A 21096-nucleotide genomic window follows, 5' to 3' on the forward strand; every position below is an offset into this window, starting at 1 on the left:
TTTCCCAGAAGAAAGAATTTAATTCTGATAATGTCCAACTTATTTTTTCTTTCATGTATCTTGGTTCTGGTATTGTATGTTAAAACTCTTCACCAAAGGAGATTTTCTTGTGTGTTCTAGATTTTTTATGGTTTTGTGCTTTACGTTTAGGTGTTTGAACCATTTTGAATTAACTTTTGTGCAAGTTAGGTGTCAAGGTTGTTTTTTTGTTTGTTTGTTTTTGAATATGGTCATCCAATTGTTCCAGCACCATTTGTTGATAAAGATTATCCTTTCTCCATCGAATTGCCTTTGCCCCTTTGTGAACAATCAGTTTACTGTATTTGCATCAGTCTATTTCTGGGATCTTGGTTCTGCTTCATTGATCTATGTGTCTATTCTTTTGCCAATACCACACTGTCTTGATTACTGTTGCCTTATAGTATGCCTTGAAATTAGGTAATGAGAGTCCTCTGACTTTGTTCTTATTTTTCAGAATTGTTTTGGCTATTCTACTACCTTTACCTTTTCATATACGTTTTCAAATCAGTTTTTTGTTAATATCTACGAAAAAAGCATTCTGGAATTTTGATTGGGATTGCATTGATTGTATAGATTAAATTGGGAAAAATTGACATCTTAACAGTATGAAGTCTTCTAATCCATTAACCCGGAATATTTTTCTATTCATTTAGATATTCTTCTTAGATTTCTTTTGTCAGTATTTTGGAGTTTTCTAGATATGGATCCTGCACATATTTTGTTAGATTTATACCTAAGTACTTTATTTTTTTTATTATTTTAAATTCCAGTTGTTCATTGCAGTTACGTTTGAGAGTAATTGACTTTGGCCTATTGACATTGTATTATGCAACCTTACTAAACTCAATTACTAGTTCTAGGAGTTTTTTGCAGATTCTTTGGGGTTTTTTACATAGACAATCATATCATCCATGAATAAAGATAGTTTTATTTCTCCCCTTCCAATCTGTAAGTCTTTTATTTCTTTTTCTTACTTTATTATACTAGGTAAGGACTTCAGTACAATGTCGAAAAGGAGTAGGGAGAGAAGACATCCTTGGTTTATTTCCAATCTTAGGGGAAAACATTTAGTCTCCATCATATGAATGATGTTAGTTGTAGGTTTTTTGTATATATATTTTATTAGGTTAAAGAAGTTTCCTTCTACTTCTAGTTTTTTGAGAGTTTTTATCATGAATGAGTGTTAAATTTCATCTATTTTTTATTTGGTGTTTGTTCTTATACAATTATACACCACACAGAACAGTAAAAAATATTTCAAAACTTTTCTTAAGGGTGGAATTGAAGTTCTCTATCACTATTAAAGTGATTTAAGAATATAGTAAAGACAATCATTGTATAATTTACATCAGTGGATTTGTTAATTTTTAAAAGATCATTTGCATAACGTTGAATTTTATGACAAAAAGGTATAGTACTGTATGTAAATAATATAGTTTCCTAAAATTTTAAAGAGCCATCTGATTTAAATATTAGTTTCTGTATATGCTGGACAAGAAATGGATACAGAATAACCTGTACCAGAGCTATGGTGTACACTCCTGCTCAGCTTGCTGTGGTAATGGGTCAAAGGTTAAGCCATCAGTCCATTTCACAGTGTCTACTCAACAGTGGCTTTCTTTGTGTTTCTTCAGTTGTTAGAACAATACAGCAAGTGTTATTGAGAGGTAAAATAAAGCAAGTCTTACATCAGACACTGATGGCTTTTTAAAAAGTTGGAATGGGGTGTTATTGGATATTCCAAAGAGTATATTGATAGTACATCTTTATGGAAGCCACTGTTCCAGGGTGAACTGTATTGCAAATCAAATCAACATTATGTGTCAGTAAATGCTCAGGTAAATATAAATAAATATCTATCTAGTGAACCAGTTTTAGAGAGTAATGCTGTGGGCTGGGAGAGTGATTTGGGGGAAAAAAAACTTTTTAAAAAAAATTGCAAGCCATAGGTTTATTTTCCTTAGCAGATTAATTAGGGTGGATTTTATTTTCTATATAAGTAAACTTTATATTCATCAGATGTAGCTTTAAGTATAATGCAGAAGAGAAACAAGTTAATTTAAGTATAGAATGCCTTCATAGGCATGAAATATTATTTAGGACCTTTCCTGTAATGGCTACGGAGTGTTTATGAGCATTCATGCAAATCAGATCTTGAGCAGCTGCATCGAGCACACCGAAGTCATGATTCCTGCCTCTGTGAACTAACTTGAATAAAGTCTTTCATCTAAAGATCTTACTGTTTGTCTATTTCATGAATCCCTCATGTCCTCTCTGAAGGGCTCATTCAGTTTAATACAGTTCAGCTTTGTGATTTAGAGCTCTAGAAATTGCTATTGTAATTTATAATGCAAAAAAAGTTAACATGTTAAAGTAATTTCACAATTTTTTAAAAGAAGTAGATAAAATCCACTCTAAAATGATGTCTTTTGTAGAGACTTATAACTTGGGATTCTAGATCAAATTTAACAATTTGTAAACTGTGTAGTCTTAAGTAAATTATATATCCTCTTAGTGTCCAATTTCTCTGTGGTTATAACAGAGTCCAACAGAGTTAAGAGAAATAAATGTGTGAAAGTGCTTATTAAGTTTATATACATTTGTTGTTCTATATACATTTTGAGTGCTGTCGTTCTCCCTTCTGTCTTAATCCTAATCATGAACAGAGGCTCATATCTTATCCCATGTTCTGTGTGAAGCGTTCTGTGAACATTTTAGCAGTGATTACACTGAAAAAGTCACTATCATATCATTTAATTGTGATTTGTTAACAAAAAGTTAGATGATAGTTTCCTCATTTAGATACTTAACATCTCATTTTACCACTTATTTGGCAGTAACCCATGTGTTACTTGGCATTTTATGTTGATGTTTTTATTCCTCTCTACAAATAATGGGTTCTTTGAATTCAGCTTGAATTCAGCAACCTTAACTTATTTGACCCTTCACAAAAATTAAAGTGTGGTGCCTTCTAGGCATGGAATATACTTCCTTTTTGTTTGCTTGTTTGTTTGTTTCATTGCTTCGGAATATCCACGTGTATTCTCTTCCAATAGTGAGGATGGTCGAATTTCACTGTAATTTTACTAAGGAAATTATTTATTATATTAAACCCACCTATTCATAATCTCAAAAATCTGGTACAGTTTTTTTTTCTTCGAGTATGTGAAAATTAGGAACCACAGAAATTTTGATCCAAACACTTCTAACTCAGAATGGCAAAAACACAGAAGGAAATGAATGCTATACTTTAGAAACAGAATAATGTAGGTGACATTTATTTATATAATCAGTGGTTATTAGTGGCATCAGCTAGATTTCAGGCTCTCTGCTAAAGCCTGGGGTTATAGTGATTTAAAAAAAAGGAGCAAGACAAGATGAGCTCTCTACCTGATGGACCTTATAGTCGGTAAACAGAAAAATAATTTAAACTAGATAGTAACAGTTTATTAGGATTATGAATAAGTGGGGTTGTATGAGAGAGTAACTGGGTAGAGGGTGAGCTACTTTGTATAAAGTGATTAGAAAAAGCATTTTAGAGGAATACACAAAGACCCAAAGGATGAGGACTTGTCTAGATTGTGGTCTCTAAATATGGTTTCTCTCTGAAAGGAAATCAGTATTTCTTGGAGAACTAGCTTATTGCAGGCCTGGGACAGGATCTGTAAAAGAGAACAAAAAAGTGATAAAAGTCTGTTGGGGTCATGATATGGGAGCCAACTTGGAGGCTGTTGCAGACAACAGATGTGACATTTTGATTATCAAAATAATAGTGACTGCAGTTAATTGGAACACATCCATTATTTAAAATGTATGAGTTCATAATTTTACTTTAAAAATGTATTGTTCATCTTTGGACTGAAACTGGACAAGCAGGTATTTATCCTGTCTTTCCTCTAAGACCTTACTCTACCTCAGGATAACAGGATAGTTTGGGAGGGTAGTTCTTTGTACAATTACAGCTAATAAATGCAAAAAGAATGATAAATTATTATACTTTAATGAAACGAAGTTAGTGAAATTAAATACCTAGGCAATGAAACTTTTTACATTTTCCTATGTGTATTTATGAGTGTTTTGTGTTAGGAAATTTAAAAATCATTTTAAGAGGGAGTAAGAATTCAGCAATTAAAAATGGGAGTGGTGGGAAGATATTTTGTGCAATGGGAGCAGTATGTACAATGTGCAGAAGTGAAAAAATACTGTACATATTCAGAGAAGCCTTAGTAATTGGGTTCCCCAAAGTACAAGATACGTTAAGTGAAAGTCTTGTGGATATATAGTTGTATGTGAGTTCTCAGAATATGCAGTACCTGGAAAGAGTGAAACCAAACTATTTCCAAGTTAAGGAGGAACTTGAAATTCAAAGGCGCTTCTCTACAGTTCCTGCTACTCTTTGGATTCATTGAAATAATGGTAAATGAGGCATTTAACAATGGATTTGATTACACCAAATTGATCTGGCAGCAGAAGGGTACCGTGTGTAGAGTGAAGCTTTGATTTTACTTGAGCAATCTTTGCTTAAAGCAGGAAATCTGTTAATGAGATCATTCTTCATTTCAGCATTGTATTCTTTTTACAGTTGCATGTATAGGAATGAATATCCCAAGGTTAATGATTTCTGTATCCATTACATTGCACCCTGTTATAGGGATAGGGCACCACATGTTAATACCTAAAAGTAATATGTCACACAGTGTTATATAATTGGAACGAGTAGTGTAACCTCACTTCCCAACAAAATGGTCTTCTCTGTTCAAATCACTGTACCACCCCCCCACATTTTATAGATAAATATTGTTTTGTCCAGATTCATGTTGTATGGATAATAGCAAGTGGGTATATTTCTTTGTAAAACTATTTTTTTTCATTTGAAATCACTTGTGCCATGGTATTATTTAAAAAGAAAAGACCCTTAAAATCTGTCTTGAGAATTACTACTATAGAATGGCACCAAGGTTTGCTCATTTAATTTTACAAGCCAGTATGTATCTGTCTCCTCCAAATTGAATGTGTTTTTTCCTCTTCTAATATATGAGAGTTTGGCTGCTGGGATTTAGAAGTGGTAAACAGAGATGTCAAGCTATGTCATCAGAGCTCTGAGGAGACAGACAGCTGTGTTCCTTGTGACATACCAGAGGTAGTTTGTTTTTATGGCTAGTCAGATAGTTTGGTGAAGTGAAAGGCATATCAGTTGTTCCAATTTTTCATCCTTATACTCACCCTTTTCCTAAAAAGGACTGGACAATAATGAAAGAAGGTTGTACATAGTGTTTTACGATTTTATCATTGATTCTTTACTTCTGAATTAAGTTTACATTTGGAAAAGTGGATTTTCTAATTAATGTATTTTAAGGAAAAGAGCTTCCTTTATGGCAAAATACTTATTTTAGAAAAAAATATATTTTTTAACAGGGTATCCAGAAGTTGGCTAGTCAATATCTGAAGAAAGATTGGCCTGGAATAAAAGCTGATGATCGGAATGATTACAGGTAATTTACTAACTAGTTTTTTCCCATTTTCTTTAAAAATGGCTTCAGTCAGAGCCATGTCACGTATAGATAATGTAACACTTTTTAAAAGAATTGCTTCCTTTCTCTGCTGTGTTTTTATACGTAATTTCAATATTACCAAAAATTTTTAATGTTTCATAACATATGTAGATAACTCTGTGAATTAGATCACTTTCATTCGTCTTAAGCCAAGATTATATTTTATTTAATTAATTAATGCCCACGTTTACATTGTTTCATATGTAAAACAAGAAATAAATTAGATTTTCTTGTGGTTTTTCCAGTATCTACAAAGTTCAGCTAAGTGGAAAGAGAGATGAGATGAAATTTAAAGATAGATCGCGAGTGGAACACAAATTGTTTTCTCAGTAACCTATGATGAGACACATTATTGCAACAATAATGAAACAGGATTATAGTATTCTACTATGATCATTGATTCTTCACTTCTGAAGTAAATTCTAAATTTGGAAGTTGGGATTTTTGTGAGACTAGGGGAAAAGGGTTTATAAGTAATATGTTTTAAAGAAAAGAGCTTTTTTAATAATAATACTTATTTTAGAGGTGTGTGTGTAAACAGTATATTCAAAAGTTGGCTAGTTAATCTCATATGAATTTTAAAGAAGGTAGATGATGATGGATACAAATTGTGTTCTCAGTGAAATACTGATATCTTAAAAATATTTGTAACTTTGTTTAAATTTGATGTCTTTTGAGGTTAATTTGTAGTTCTTTATTGTCTTTTGTGCTCAGGGCTGTCCTTAGTGTTAGCGGACCTGGAAGTTAAAGACTTAAAGAGTTTGCAGTCTGTTTGGAATTAAGAGTAACGCCCATGAAACAACAGCAGAGAATTCAGGGTAGTTAATAAGTCAGTATTGAAGTATATGGTTTGGAGTCTGAATATGAAATCAAGCTGCTGAATTGTCAGTGAGGACTTGCATCATCAGAGAACTTCTTAAGATTGTAGCAGTGATGCTAGAAAACTGAAGTATATAGAAGAAACCCTAATAGTTCTTCACAGTGGCAGACCGATAACTTGGAAGGTGGCATGATAGCTATAAATAATAGAATAGTATAACTGCAATATAAAATATTAAAGCAAAATGAGAAATAAATTAGAGATTTTTCTTATGGATTTTCCAGTGTCTACAAAGTTCACCTAAGGGGGAAGAGAGACGAGATGAAATTCTAGGCAAAAGAGACAAGTAGAACAAACCTTGAGGTGAGAGTGAGCATAATATGTTTAATATTGCTGGTATGACGAAATAAGCCTGATCAAAAAAGAGGCTCCTTGTTGGGGAGTAAAGAAGGACTCCAACTTATAGTTAACTATATTCCAAGTTCGTTTGAAATTCAGGATTCAGATTACTAAAGAAAAGGAAAAGAAGGCTATATTCCCAGGCTTGCTTATAAAACCTAATTTAAAAGAGTATTTTAAGCCCACATTTACTAAATATTTACTATATGTCAAACACTGTGCTAGGAACTTTATTTTGTCTCCCATGATGATCAAAACAACCCTGTGAGGTAGATATAATTATCCTTATTTTATACATTAGGAAGTGAGGTCTTGGGTTATATGCCTTACTCAAGGTCACACAGCTATTTAAATACTCGTTCATTCATTCTTTCTTTATTCATGAGTTACATATGAAATATCTACTACATGCCAACTGTTAAAGTAGACTTAAGGTTGGAGAGACTAGAAGGTAATGGTATCTGTCCTTCAGGAGCTTACCAGAAATAGCCACTATAAGTAGTGGCAGCGTTGGATAGTAGTAGAGGTGCATTGGGACCATAGAGGAAAACCTAGGCTTGTAGGGCCAAGTCTTAAAAGAATGTACAGGAGTTTGCTAGGCAGATAGCTTGGTAAAAGGAATTCTAAGTAGAAGTGACACCTTACAGGCATGGAGTGTGAGAAAATATGAATATTAGGTAACAATGAGCAGTTCAATACAGCTGATGTGAAGTATATGAGTTGGAGGGTAAGTGGAGTTATAGGCATAGAGGGTGCATAGTTATAAAGAACTTTGCATATCATATTGTAGAGTTTATTTTTTCATTTGGAAGATAATGGAGGCATTAAAGAATTTCCACAAGAGAAATGACATGATCAACTTCACTTTAGCAATAGTATGAAGGTGGATTAGAGGGGCATAAGGAGGAATTCAGAAAAGATAGAATTGCAGGAATTTAATTCTGCACTGTCTCTTATTTGAACCATAGAAATTATAGTAGTAATCAGGTTGTAGGGGATATTTCAGAGCTATTTAGGAGACTGAAGCTAGGGGACTTGTAATTGATTTGTCAGAGTTTTGTTTTTGTGTTTGTTAAATTTGTTCTGAGACAAACTATAAACAGCTTTCCTGGTATCTAAAGTAGCTGTTGGAACATAGAAGGCACTTGATAAATATTTGCTGACTGAATGTAGGAAGGAGGAGAGGAAGAGTTATACAGTGACTCCCAGGTTTTTTAATCGAAGCAACTGAGAGAAGGTGGTGGTGCCATTGTGGAAAAAGCCTATAGAAAGATCAGGGTTAAGGGTGAGAGTGGCAATTGCCAATTTTTTGGTTTGTTTATTTTAGTTTTAGTCATTTTAAATTTCCTGTTTAATTTTTTGTATTTGTATTGGTAGTTTAAAAAGTCTTATCCAAATAATACATGCTTTTTATTAAGCAGGTAAATAGTACAGGTAATAGGTAAAAAGAGTATAAACAATATAAAGTTCAGCCTCATTCTCTTTCCTAAGCCTCTTCTATTCCCATTTCTACTTCCCTAGAGTAATTGCTATTAAAAACATGTGGTCTGTTCTGTTTTTCACATTTTTTTCTGTGTGATTCATACATGATCATATACAGTTTTGCTGTTTTTAACAGAACTAGAATTATTATATACGTATGCTTTTGTAACCCTTTTCTCCCCACTCAAACACTTAAGTCTATTTTAGATATCCTTTCATGTCGGTATATTCAGGTCCCCCTCTCCCCCATTCTTTTTAATAACTGCCTTAATGCCATAATATGGATGAACTATAGTTTTATTATTCATTTCCTTATTTATAGTTATTTAGCTTATTTACTAAAACAAATAATGCTGGAGCAATAACTCCTGTATACACATCTTTTTACACTGGGAAAGTATATCTGTATATTCTTAGAGGGGGAAATGGTGGATCAAAGGGTTTATACATTTAAAATGTTAATACTGGAAATTGTCCTCTTTAAATGCTGTATCAATATATTTTACATTTTTCTAATTTGATTTAAAATTGCCCCTTTTTATTTTTTACCAACAGTTGATGTGATAGGTCTTTTCAATTGTTTGCCAATCTGATGATACATGCACCATTTAATGCCATTAAACCATGCCCATTTGCTTGGAAACTAGACTTCTATAACACTGCTTTCTCTTGGATCTTTTTTAAAAAAATCTTTGAGGACATGTTTTTAATCCTTTCTGTGTAAATGTTTCTCAAAGTTCCCTCAGTTCTCTAGTGACTCTTTTAAGTAATCTTATCTATATTCCTGTCTTTCCATATTATCTATAAAAACTGGCAATGATCATATATTTTATTAATTTTTCAGCTTGGGAAACAAAAAGTCAGCTGCCTCCAGCTTCAACTTTTTTCTAGATCTCATCTTCTCATACCTGGGTTGTTAAGCAGCTGTTTCTCTGCCTGTGATCTCTCCCTTTCACAGTTCCACTTGCTATGATGTCACAAACTATCTTTATGGCATTGTAAAATAGGCCTATTTTCACTCCCCTTCTTGAAAATCATCTATTGTTTCTATTTGCCAATAGGATGAAATATAAATTTCTTTTTATGAAATTCAAAGCCAAGAAGAAACCTGGCCCCAAATTCTCTCTCTCCCTATCTCTGCCCATTTCTTTTTCTTTCATCCTTGGTTCCCCAACCATTGGGCACCTCAGCTGCAGTTGTATTGCAGTTCTTATCGTACTTCAACTGGGCTGAAATCAGTGTCTTTCCCCGCCTTTACTTCTGTTACCTAGTCTTAGGATATTCTCCCTTGTTACTATCAAGAACAGCAATACATGAACACTTATTTATTAAACACCATACCTCTCCTTGCTATCAGTTACTGTATAAATTAATCTTAGATTATGAACTTATCATTTTCTAGAGTCTACTTGAGATGTGGTACTAGTAGGAAGCTGTATTTCTAGGCCTAGAGGTGGTCTATGGTGTTTGTTAAATTTCTTTAAAAACTTTTTATTTTGGGATCATTGTAGCTTCACATTTAGTTGTGAAAAAATAATACAAAGAGCGTGCTTATGCTCTTCACCCAGTTCCCCCCAATGGTAACATCTTGCATAACTATAGTACAATATCACAATCAGGATATTGATACTGACACGGTCCAATCTAATTCCGAATTATAATTCTAGTTCATCAGTTTTATATGTACTCATTTGTATGTATGTGTGTGCATATTAAGTTCTGTGCAACATTTTACCACACATATAGAATTGTGTGACCACCACCACAGTCAAGATGAATTTGTTGGTTTGTTTCTTAATGAAAAATTATTTCTGGTAAACTTTTCTCTATTTTCCAGTATGATATCCATATACAAATTAGTTCACAGTATGATCTTAAGTAATATATGGATGAATTTTTTTGTATTTTACTAGTTATAACAATTATTATAGCAAGTGTTATTTATTTTTCAGTTAGAATAGTGATATGAAGTTGTAAGATACAAATATTTTAGTTTAAAAGGTGAGTCAGCTTCTTTTCCGTCCTTCCTTTTCTCCCTTCCTTCCTTCCGTCTTTTCCTTCCTCCCTCCCTACTGCCCTTGTCCTTTCTCCCTGTGAAGCAGAGGGAAAAAAAAAAAAAGTAAATCAGGAAAATAATGGTACAGAAGGTATGAGACAAAAATCATGTAGGATGTATACAAAGGACTTAGGATACACAAGTCTTGGTATACTTTATCAGATTGAAGAGACCCTTTTTTTATGTTTAGCATTGTTACTGAGACCAAGAGTGGTCTTACATCAGCAGCAGGGCAGAGATTTGGGAGCCAGACAAATCTGGGTTTGAATGTAGGCTTTATCATTCCCTGCTCTCCTCCTCTAGTAAATAGTATTGAGTGCCCTGTTCAAGGTGCCGAGGATACTATCGTGAATAAAACAAAGCTTCTTCCACATGGAACCTACATTCTAGTGAGGGAAGATAGACAATAAACAGGTGAGTAATTAAATGTATTTGTCAATTGGTGATAAGGACAGCAAGCATATTAAGGAGAATACAGAGTTCCAGGGAGCGATGGTACTGCAATTGATGTATTGTGTTGAGCATAGACATTATAGGGGGACAAGAGCAGAAGCCGAGAGATAGGAGACCATTGTAGTAATCCAGGCACAAGATGATGGTGGCTCAAATCAGGGTGGTCTCAGTGGAGGAGATAGGCAGTCATCAAATTCCTTTATATTTTGTAAGTCTAGCAGACAGGATTTCTTGATGGAGCAGATGTAGGATATGAAGAAAAAGGAAGAATCAATGATTCTAAAATTTTCAGCTTGAGCAACTAGAAAGTTTGAATAGCTGTCAATGAGATAGAATAGATGGTGAGAACAGATTTTAAGGATGTCAGGAATTTGGTTTTGGACATAGTGGGTTTAAGATGCCTATTAAATATCCAAGTTGGATATGTAAAATTGGCAGTTGGGGGTTAGGGAAGATGCCTGGGTAGGAATTAAAAGTTCAGGAATAGTCAGCATATTGATAGTCTTTAAAGTTATGAGACTGGTGAGCTCATCTAAAGAGTGAGTGTAGTTAAAGAAAAGAAGCCTGGAGACTGACTCTGGGACACTTTAGCATTTACAGGGCAGTGAGATGAAGAGGAACAAGCCAAGGAGGTTAAAGAGTGGCCAGTGAAGTAGCAGTAGACCAAGAAAGAGTGATGTACTGGAAGCCAAGTAAAGAAAACATTTCAAGAATATAAACTAGGTCTATGCTTCTGATAGTTTGAGTAATAGGTAAAAAAAAATGATTTGAATCGACTAATGGGATTATCCACAGGGAGATTTTCATTGACCTTGACAAGCAGTTTCAAAAGAAAGACCAGAAGGAGAGGAAGTGGCGACAGTCATTTCAGACAATTCTTTTAAGGAATTTTGCTATAAAAGGGAACAGACATTGAGGTGGTAGCTGGAGAGGAATGTAGGCTTTATGGAGGGTTGTTGTTTTTTAAATGGAGATTTTATAACATATCTAATTGTGAGAATGATCCAGTAGAGAAGGAAAAATTGATGTTACAAGAGATTACTGGATTGGTACTCGAGCGAGAGATTATATATACAATGTAGTGTAAATGTGAAGGGTTGGCATTCAGAGCACATGTAGTTCATGCAAGTAATAGGAGTGATGGCAGAATGTATGGGTGCAGAGACAAAGAGATTGTTGGTTGTGGTGGGAACATGTGTACATTATCTTTTGATAGCTTTCTTGTCAGCCGAAAGTATGGTCATATTAGATGTTTGAGAAGAAAAGAAAAGTTGGGAAATAATTGTCTAGAACAGTGGGAGACTAAATGGATTAAGGGGGAATATAGTAGTATTTCTGTATAACACTAAGGAATTACTAGAATTTATTTGACCTCAATTTAAAATGAGACGAGACAGCATGATTTTCTTTTTCTCCAGCCATATTCTGCCACAGACTTTGGTATAGTGTAAACACAGTTTTGGATTTAACCAAGGTAGGATCTTGTAGGTTTTAATGATGGAAAGAGAGAGGGCAAGGGTGAGTAATAAGGGTATACATAGGGAGTGATTATAATGATGGACCATGAAACCTAGGCTGGGTAAGGACCTCAGAAGAGAAATTATGAGAGTGACAGTAGAAAGGGGGGTCAAATCAAATGGATTGTGGGTTCTCATAGGGTTGGAGTCAGAATCCTAAAGAGACAGTGGAAAGGGGGTAGAATCAAATGGATTGTGGGTTCCCACAGGGTTGGAGTCAGAATCCTTAAGGGAGTGAATGGAGTCAGGAGGTGTTAGTCAGAGATTAGATGACTGAAATTCAAATGAGAGCAAAGGGGTAGTTATGGGTAATAGCAAAGTCTAGTTTATGACCATGGGGGTGCTATTTCATGATGAATAGCCTTAGAAAAATTTCACAACCTCTCTGAACCTCACTTTTCTCCTCTGTAAAATGGGGATAATACCTATCTTACAGAGTTGTAATGAAGATTAAATGATGTGATAAATGTAAAATACATAACGTGGTGCCTACCATGTGATAGGTTCTTAAAAGAATCTTCTTTCTTTCTTTTATAATTTCGAGCCTCATTTTCTGACCTGAGCAGAATACCAAAATACCATACATGCTTGACACCTTTCCTTATCCTTCGAAATTGCTTCATGTGAAACCTGGTGAAATAAAATTTTTGAAAAATCACTCTATGGCCCATGATTATTTTTCCTCAATCAGAGTGAAAAACACTACTACCATTAAAATTGCCACTATTAACAAAAAGTACTTTTATTTCTATTAAAATTCTGCTACTATTACTATTTATTCATTTTAAAGAATCTGTGTGCCAAGGGTTTTCACATCATTTGCATTTAATTGTTAAAATAGCCCTGTGAGGTATGTGGTGCAGGTATTTTTGTTATTTCCTCATTTGCCCATTGAGGAAATGAAAGTATAGTGAGGTGTGCTACATATAAGTATATTGGTTAAACTAGAACTTGAACCCAGATCTTCTGACTGGTAGCTGAATTCCATGCTTTCCATGGTACCTCATTGTTCAGGATATGTTTGCCTGCTATATAAATCTGCTAATCTCTTAAAGTCTCTTTAAACTCTCTTTGTAATGAAAGGATTTCTTTTTTTATTGTAAGTCTTCATAATTTTTACATTCATCCATTCATTCATTTATTCATTCAACATATATTGTTGTAACCATTCTATATTTGGTAGACCCTAGGAATACAATAGTCATCAAGACACACTGCTGCCTTCATAGGGTTTTCACTATAGTGAGAGGGACAGACATTCACTAAACAATTACATAATAATATTTATAATTGAAGGAAAAGTGCTAGAGCCATGAACAAATAACAAAGAGGGACTTGATTGAGTCTAGGGGTTGGCTTGGTGGTAATCATGAAAAACTTCCCAGTGGAAGTTACATTTAAGCTGAGGTTGGAAGGGTGACAGCAGTTAACTAGGTAAGGGGTAAATGGAGGAGGGTGCTAAACTAAGGGAAGAACATGGATGCAGGACCCTTCCCTTTCTCCCTCCCTCCCCTCCTTCCACTATTCATAATGATTCTTTTTTCCATTATGATTTTAAGGTGTATTTTAAGTATAAATTAATAGTTACAAAGCATAGTAGTGAATTTTTCTCTCAGTGCATTCTCTTAGAAAATAAATTATTTGGACTGCTTAGAGGAGGGCCTGTGGTAAGTTTACATTATAAGTTCCATTGGTTGTCATGCAGTGAGGCCATGGAAGACATTAATTTTGCTGTTTTTAAGTTCATCAGTGCTTTTAGGCTGGCATTTTTTTTTTCTGACGCAACACTGAATCTTTCCTGAGGAGTGATGATATACCTCTGCCTAAATAAATGAATATTTCCATCTAAACCAATTCATTTGGTGTATTACATGAACTAATCCATAAGACTGCTTACCTGAAATCTATAGTTTATCAAAGTTTTTTTAGTTCTAACTAGGATGAGGACCCAGGAAATTTTTCTTTTTCTTGTTTTTATGCTGACATCTATTGACCCATAGCTAGTTTTTTATGTAGCATATGATCCCATACATTGCTATGGTAGAAAATCTGTGTGAACATCAAAAGAGAAATCTCAGGAGATGAATACAGGTTGAGTATTACTAATACAAAAATCCAAAATCCAAAACTTTTTGGGTGCTAAAATGATGCTCAAAGAAAATGCTCATTGGAGTATTTCAGATTTTGGATTTTCAGATTAAGGATGCTCAATAGGTATGTATTCTGAAAATATTCCAAAATCCAAAAAAATCCAAAATCTTCAGTCCCGAGCACTTCAGATAAGGGATACTGTATTATACTCTATCAAAAATTCACTGTACCAATGTTATTTTCAAAAGCAAAGTACCATCCATTGTTATGATAAATTATAAAATATGTTTATAGCTAGTGTAGAAGCATACTAACATTGGCTGAAGCATTTAACAAAGTAGGAAGAAGGTTTGAAAAGGAAGTTGGCTAGAAAAAACAGGATTAATAATTCTTTGACTTTACTAAGAGGTTGCTGACCATATTAATCAAGGAAAGGTGATAGGACTTGCTTGGAATGACTCTGACGTACCGTGTGATGCTGGCTAAGCATTGTTACAACAGAGACAAGATGTAGAGCAACAATACCATGGATTTCTTTTGTCAGACAGAACAGACTTCTCAAGCACATAAGCCGTTGTTCATGATAATTTTTTTTCCAGTCTCATCAGTTTATGTGAGAGAGTAATATGATGTAGTTGAAAGAAAATGTGCTTTAGAGGTATCCAACGTTGTCTTTATCTCAGTACTGCTACATTCTTGTGTGACCTAGAGTGATTCTCTAAATTTCTCTGGGCCCCAGTTACTTCATTTGTAAAATTATGAAAATACCTTAATAAAACAATAAAACTTGATATTTATGATTATGACCTGGTGACAGTAAAAGGCCTAGAGAGTCTGAATTATTTACTAATCTTTATTGTGTCAGCCTTGTCTAGAATTGTTATTCTTGTATCCCTTTACTCCGTTATTAAGAATAGCTAATGAATCAAAATCCCCTATTGCTGAATTATAAAGGAATAGAGTATATGTCATGCAGCTTATATGTGCTGAAATATTGCCTATGAGCTGGTATAAATACATTTACAGTTATAAAGAAGACATTCATTCTGTCAGTGAGCAGAAGATTAGCCAACTTTTTTTTCCTTTTCCCTGACTAATACTTTTCTATCCCTCTTTGAATTTAGGAGCATGTATCCTGTTTGGAAATCTTTTCTCGAGGGAACAATGCAGGTAGCCCAGTCTCGGATCAATATATGTGAAAACTATAAAAATTTCATTTCTGAGCCTGCAAGGACAGTGAGAAGTTTAAAAGAACAGCAACTAAAAAGGGTATTGTTTCTATTTCTGTTCTTTTCTTATATGTGTTTTAATATCTCAATGCTACATATGTAATCTGCAAGATTATGATAAATTACATTTACAATTTTGAGCTTTTCTGTATGGTTACAAATATTTCTAGTTGGCATTTTACTAGTATTTTCTGATTTCATAATGTACCCTTTAACTACTATATTTTATTAACTGATGAAGATGAGAGTAATTTGAATCTATGGAATTCAGAAACCTCAGTAAACACTTCTTAGAAGTAGCACTTGAGCTTAACTCAAGTAAATAGATCTAGTTAGTTTCACAATATTGGTACAGTTTGGTGTATTTTAGAATAGTTACAGTGTTATTAATCCTACTAAGTCTTGATAAAAGTTTACATTAATTTGTCTTAGTTTCAACCTGAACCATTTTTGCATAATTAATTTAAAGGAAGTTAACACATTTTGACCAAATGTAGTAAACTTATTTTAAAAACTCCAGTGTACTCTGAATTTTAATTATATAGGTTACACATGAGTAAATGTTTTTAAACAGGCCTATTTCCTTGATTTCACAGAAATAAAAAACTTATAGGAAAGTGGTATTGTTTAATGTGATTTTATGAAAAGTTTGCTGTTGAAAGTAGGTGATTGACTTTTGTCCTTTTGGAAATAGAGTTACAAAAATGGAGATTATCATGATGCCTAATAAGTTATTAAAGTTTTCTTATGGAAGTTTTAATACTTTATAAAACATTAAAGTAGGGGCCAGCCCGTGGCTCACTTGGGGGAGTGTGGTGCTGATAACACCAAGGCCACGGGTTCGGATCCCTACATAGGGTTGGCCTGATGGCTCACTTGGGAGAACATGGTGCTGATAATACCAAGTCAAAGGTTAGGATCCCCTTACTAGTCATCTTTAAAAAAAAAAAAAAAGAAAACATTAAAGTAATTATTTAAAGAAACAGTATTTCAGAAGCCATCCAGTGTTTTGATTCTAATTGTTATTTTGTATTTTCAGAGCTGTTTCTTTTTTTTACAAAAACTAAAAAAGAAACTAATTTTAGTAGTATGAAATCAGTATATTAAATGTATGTATGTATATGTAAAATTTGAGTCTCTTTAGAGCACTCATGTAATATCGTTGGTATAAACACATTTGTGTAAGAATGCATATGTTTTATCTTTGCCAAAAATTATCTCTTTCAAAGCAAACATGGTGATAAAGTACGTGACCACTAACCAGTGATTTTGAGTTGAAAGAAAATGTGTGTACGTGTGTGCGTGTCTGAGTCTGTTTGTGCAGAAAGAAAGTACAATGTAGGTGCAGAGAATTATTACTAGTATAACTTCCTAACCAGGAGGAAATACTACATTTCAGATTAATGCATCTACCAAATCTAATTGAGTGACTCTTAAGTTCCACCTTTCTCAGTATCAGAACATTTTGAAAGCGTTTAACTACCTCTGGTGCTTTTCTCTTCCGTTGGTGAAATAGTCTCAGACCTTAATTTAACCAGCATTTCTAGACAAAGAATGTTTGGTGAGATTTGACAAGTCTCATATCTCTGAATTAAATTGTTTCAAATTATAGCTGATAGTGGTGTTTATATTCCATTTAAACAGTTGTTAAACATTAAGTACATGTTGGGCATATCTGTGAGGACTCTGGAATTGCAAATGAAAGAAACCTACTTCAAACTGGCTTAAGTCAAGAAAATAATGTATTACCATGTATAAGTGAAAATTCCAGAACTTCAGGCATGGGCAGATCCAGGGGCTCAAATCATGGTATTAGAATTCAGTCTTTCTTTCCATCCATTAGCTCTGCTTTCCCCAGTTACTGCATTTGTTATCAACTCTCTACACTTGGTAGCCCTCAAAGTGCCAAATTTATAAGTCTTACAAATAGCAATCTAAGATTTTCCATTTTCAGTAAACTACCAGAATTGTTTTCCATAGTAGCTGCATCATTTGCATTCCCCCAACCTTGCATTACAAGGGTTCCAATTTCTCTACAACCTTGGCAAAACTTGTCTTTGTTTTATGTTTTGTTTTGTTTTTATAATAACCATCCTAACAGATGTGTGGTAATATTTCACTACGGTTTTGATTTGCGTTTCCCTGATGGTTAGTGACATTGAGCAATCTCATCTTTCTTATTATCAGTTTTTCCTCCTCTATTCTTAATTTTTTATAATCCTATCTTATTCTTTTAGTAATTACCCTAGAGATTCCAATATGCCTGACTAACTTATTACATTACGTTGAATCAGTAATTTTACTATTCCCCAAACCGGATTCCAAATTAATTTATTACAGTCCACCTTGACTCAGTATTTTACCACCTCATGAACAATGTAAAAATCTTCCAACAGCATAATTTCATTTACCTCCCCATTATGACTTTTGTGCTGTTAGACCTTTTGACTCTGTCCGTATGTCTTTTGTACTTTTTATGCATTTTCTGTATTTCCCCCCCTTTTTACTCTGTACTTCAATCTGAATATTTTACGTTGATCTATCTGGCAGTTTATTAACGTTTTGTTCTGTTATTTCTAATCTGCTTTTAAAACTCATCTTTTGGAATCTAATGTATTTTTTTATTTTTCATTTCTAAAATTATCTGACTTTAAAAAATATATTCATGTTTCTGGTGCAGTTCTTCGTGTTTTTTCTTTATCTTTTCTGAATTGAAACACAATTGATCGTACGTATCTGTGGGGTACAGACAGCATTAAGTATTAGTTCCTGTGTGCCATATGTGACGGTTCAATCAGGATAATTATATAGTCAACATTATACAATGTAATCATTTTTTGTGGTCTTTTACCAATTTCTCAGTAACTCCCCTCCCCTTTTTCCATCTCTGGTAACCTCAGTTCTCTCCTTCTAGGAGTTAAATGTGTTATTGTGATTGCTGTGTCTTTCTTTTTTATTTATTTGTTTATTTATTTATTTTTTTAGGTACCACTTATAAGTGAGGACATGTGGTATTTCTTTTTCTGTGCCTGGCTTATTTAACATATTTTTCTCTACGTTTATCCATGTTGCTGCAAATAGCAGATTTTCATTCTTTTTTATGGCAGAGTAGTATTCCTTTACACACACACACACACACACACACACACACACACACACACACACACACACACACACACACACACACACACACACACACACACACACACACACACACACACACACACACCACAATTTCCTCATCCATTTGTCCATCAGTGGAGGTTTAGGTTAGTTCCAACACTTGGCTATTGTATTTAGAGCTACAATAAACATGGGAATGCAGGTTTCCCTTCAACTGATGATTTTCATTCCTTTGGATATATACCCAGCAGTGGAATTGCTGGATTGTATGGCAGTTCTATCTGTATTTGTTTGAGAAACTTCCATACTATTTTCCATAATGGCTACACTAATTTACACTCCCACCAACAGTATAGGAGTGTTCCCCTTTCTCCACATCGTGACCAGCATTTGATACTCTGTCTTTTTGATAATGGCCAGTCTAACTCGGGTGAGATGATATCTCAGTGTGCTTTTGGTTTGCATTTCCCTGATGATTAGTGATGTTGAGCATTTTTTCATGTACCTGTTGGCCATTTGTATATCTTCCCTTGAGAAATGCCTATTCAGCTCACTTGCTCATTTTTAAACCGGGTTACTTATTTTTTTTTTACTGTTAAATTGTTTGAGTTCTTTGTATATTCTGGATATTCATCCCTTGTCAGATGCATAGTTTGCAGATATTTTCCCCCATTCTGTAGGTTGTCTTTTTACTCTGTTAATTGTTTCTTTTGCTGTGCAGAAGCTTTTTAGTTTGATATAATCCCATTTGTTTATTTTTCCTTTTGTTATTAATGCTTTTGGGATCTTATTCATAAGTCTTTGCCAAGTCCTACTTCCTGAAGTGTTTCCCCTATGCTTTCTTTTAGGAATTTTGTAGTTTTAGGTCTTACGTTTAAGTATTTAATCCATTTTTGAGTTGGTTTTGGCATATAGTGAGAGATATGAGTCTAGTGTCATTCTTCTACATAAGGATGTCCAGTTTTCCCAGCACCATTTATTGAAGAAGCAGTCTTTTCCCCAGTGTATGTTCTTGCCTTTGTCAAAAATCAGTTGGCTGTAAGTATGTGGTTTGATTTTGGGTTCTCTATTTTGTTCTCCTGGTCTGAGTGTCTGTTTTTATGCCAGTTTCATGCTGTTTTGGTTATTATAGCTTTGAAGTATAATTTGAAGTCAGATGGTATAATGTCTCTGGCTTTATTTTTTGGGGGAGTATTGCTTTGGCTATTCGGGATCTTTTGTTGTTCCATATGAATGTTAGGATTGTTTTTTCTATTTCTGTGCAGAAAAAGAAATCAAGAAAGGAAGCCAGTTTACAGTAGTCACCTAAAAAAATAAAATTCCTAGGAATAAACTTAACCAAGGAGGTGAAAGATCTGTACAATGAGAACTACAAATCACTGCTGAAAGAAATTAAAGAGGACACAAAAAGATGGAAAGACATTTCATGCTCTTGGATTGGAAGAATTACTGTTGCTTTGCCCCCCACGGATTTGTCACCCCACTTCCCCTGGGTGAGGGAGCTGCAAAGGATTACTCAAAGCCCATCTCTTCTGAGCAGTGAGAAGCCCCAAAGTGGTTAACTTCCCCAGAGCCCTCAAGCAAGAGGCATCCCTTCCTTGGGAAATTAACCCGAATTGAGGTTCTCTTCCTGCATTTATTTTCCAGACCAGGAAGTTACAGGAAGAGAACGTAGGTGGGGTTATAGTTTAACAATATAGACTGGTAACTTTCAGTGAAACAAGTCAGATGACATTCCATTAGACAATTAAGTGATCCTATCAACAAAAGCTTGATCTTAGCAAACATTCCTTCTCCCTCCAGCAGTTTTCCAGTATCTGCACATATCAATCAGTAACCTGTCTGTCTCTGAGCCTGCAACCTTGCTGTGCCACAAATCTTTATCTTACAACAGAAACTTTATAGTCTGAGGAAAATTTCCTGTCCTTTGCAAGGTCAATATTTGAATTTACAAGGCTTTGGAAAACCAGGCCCTGTGAAGTACATTTGCTTTATGAATATTCCACAAATTACCATTGTGAAAATGTCCATACTACCTAAAGTGATCTGCACATTCAGTGCAATCCCCACCAAAATACCAATGACATTCTTTATCCTTTTAAACATGTTACTCCTAATCTCTGTTTTATAACTCCACTATCTGAATCACAGTAGTTCTCTTTTTTGTCTGCTTTTTTCTTGGTTTTTGGTTGTTTGGGTCTACTGTTTTAGTATGCCTCACAATGTTGGACATTGTGGATAAAAATTGTAGAGGGAGTAGATGTTATTTCCAAAGAGGGTTAGGTTTTCTTCTGTCAGGCAGATAAAATGCTATTAGATCACCTCGATCCTGTTAGGGTCAGGTTTTAGTTTA

General features: G+C 34.2%; 1 protein-coding gene across 3 annotated transcripts in view; it reads left to right on the forward strand.

Annotated features, from left to right (window-relative positions):
• FCHSD2 (FCH and double SH3 domains 2) overlaps positions 1-21096 on the forward strand; it is a 320644-nt gene that overhangs the window by 135937 nt on the left and 163611 nt on the right. For 2 of the 3 annotated variants that reach the window (XM_063093284.1, XM_063093285.1), the window contains exons 4-5: positions 5437-5513; positions 15516-15660. In XM_063093284.1, coding sequence (XP_062949354.1) covers positions 5437-5513; positions 15516-15660 — 222 coding nt within the window. The remainder of the gene's footprint in view (positions 1-5436; positions 5514-15515; positions 15661-21096) is intronic. The other variant, XM_063093286.1, reaches the window with a different exon arrangement.

This window comes from Cynocephalus volans, chromosome 4, assembly GCF_027409185.1.
Source record: "Cynocephalus volans isolate mCynVol1 chromosome 4, mCynVol1.pri, whole genome shotgun sequence".
NCBI classification, from domain to species: Eukaryota; Metazoa; Chordata; class Mammalia; order Dermoptera; family Cynocephalidae; genus Cynocephalus; species Cynocephalus volans.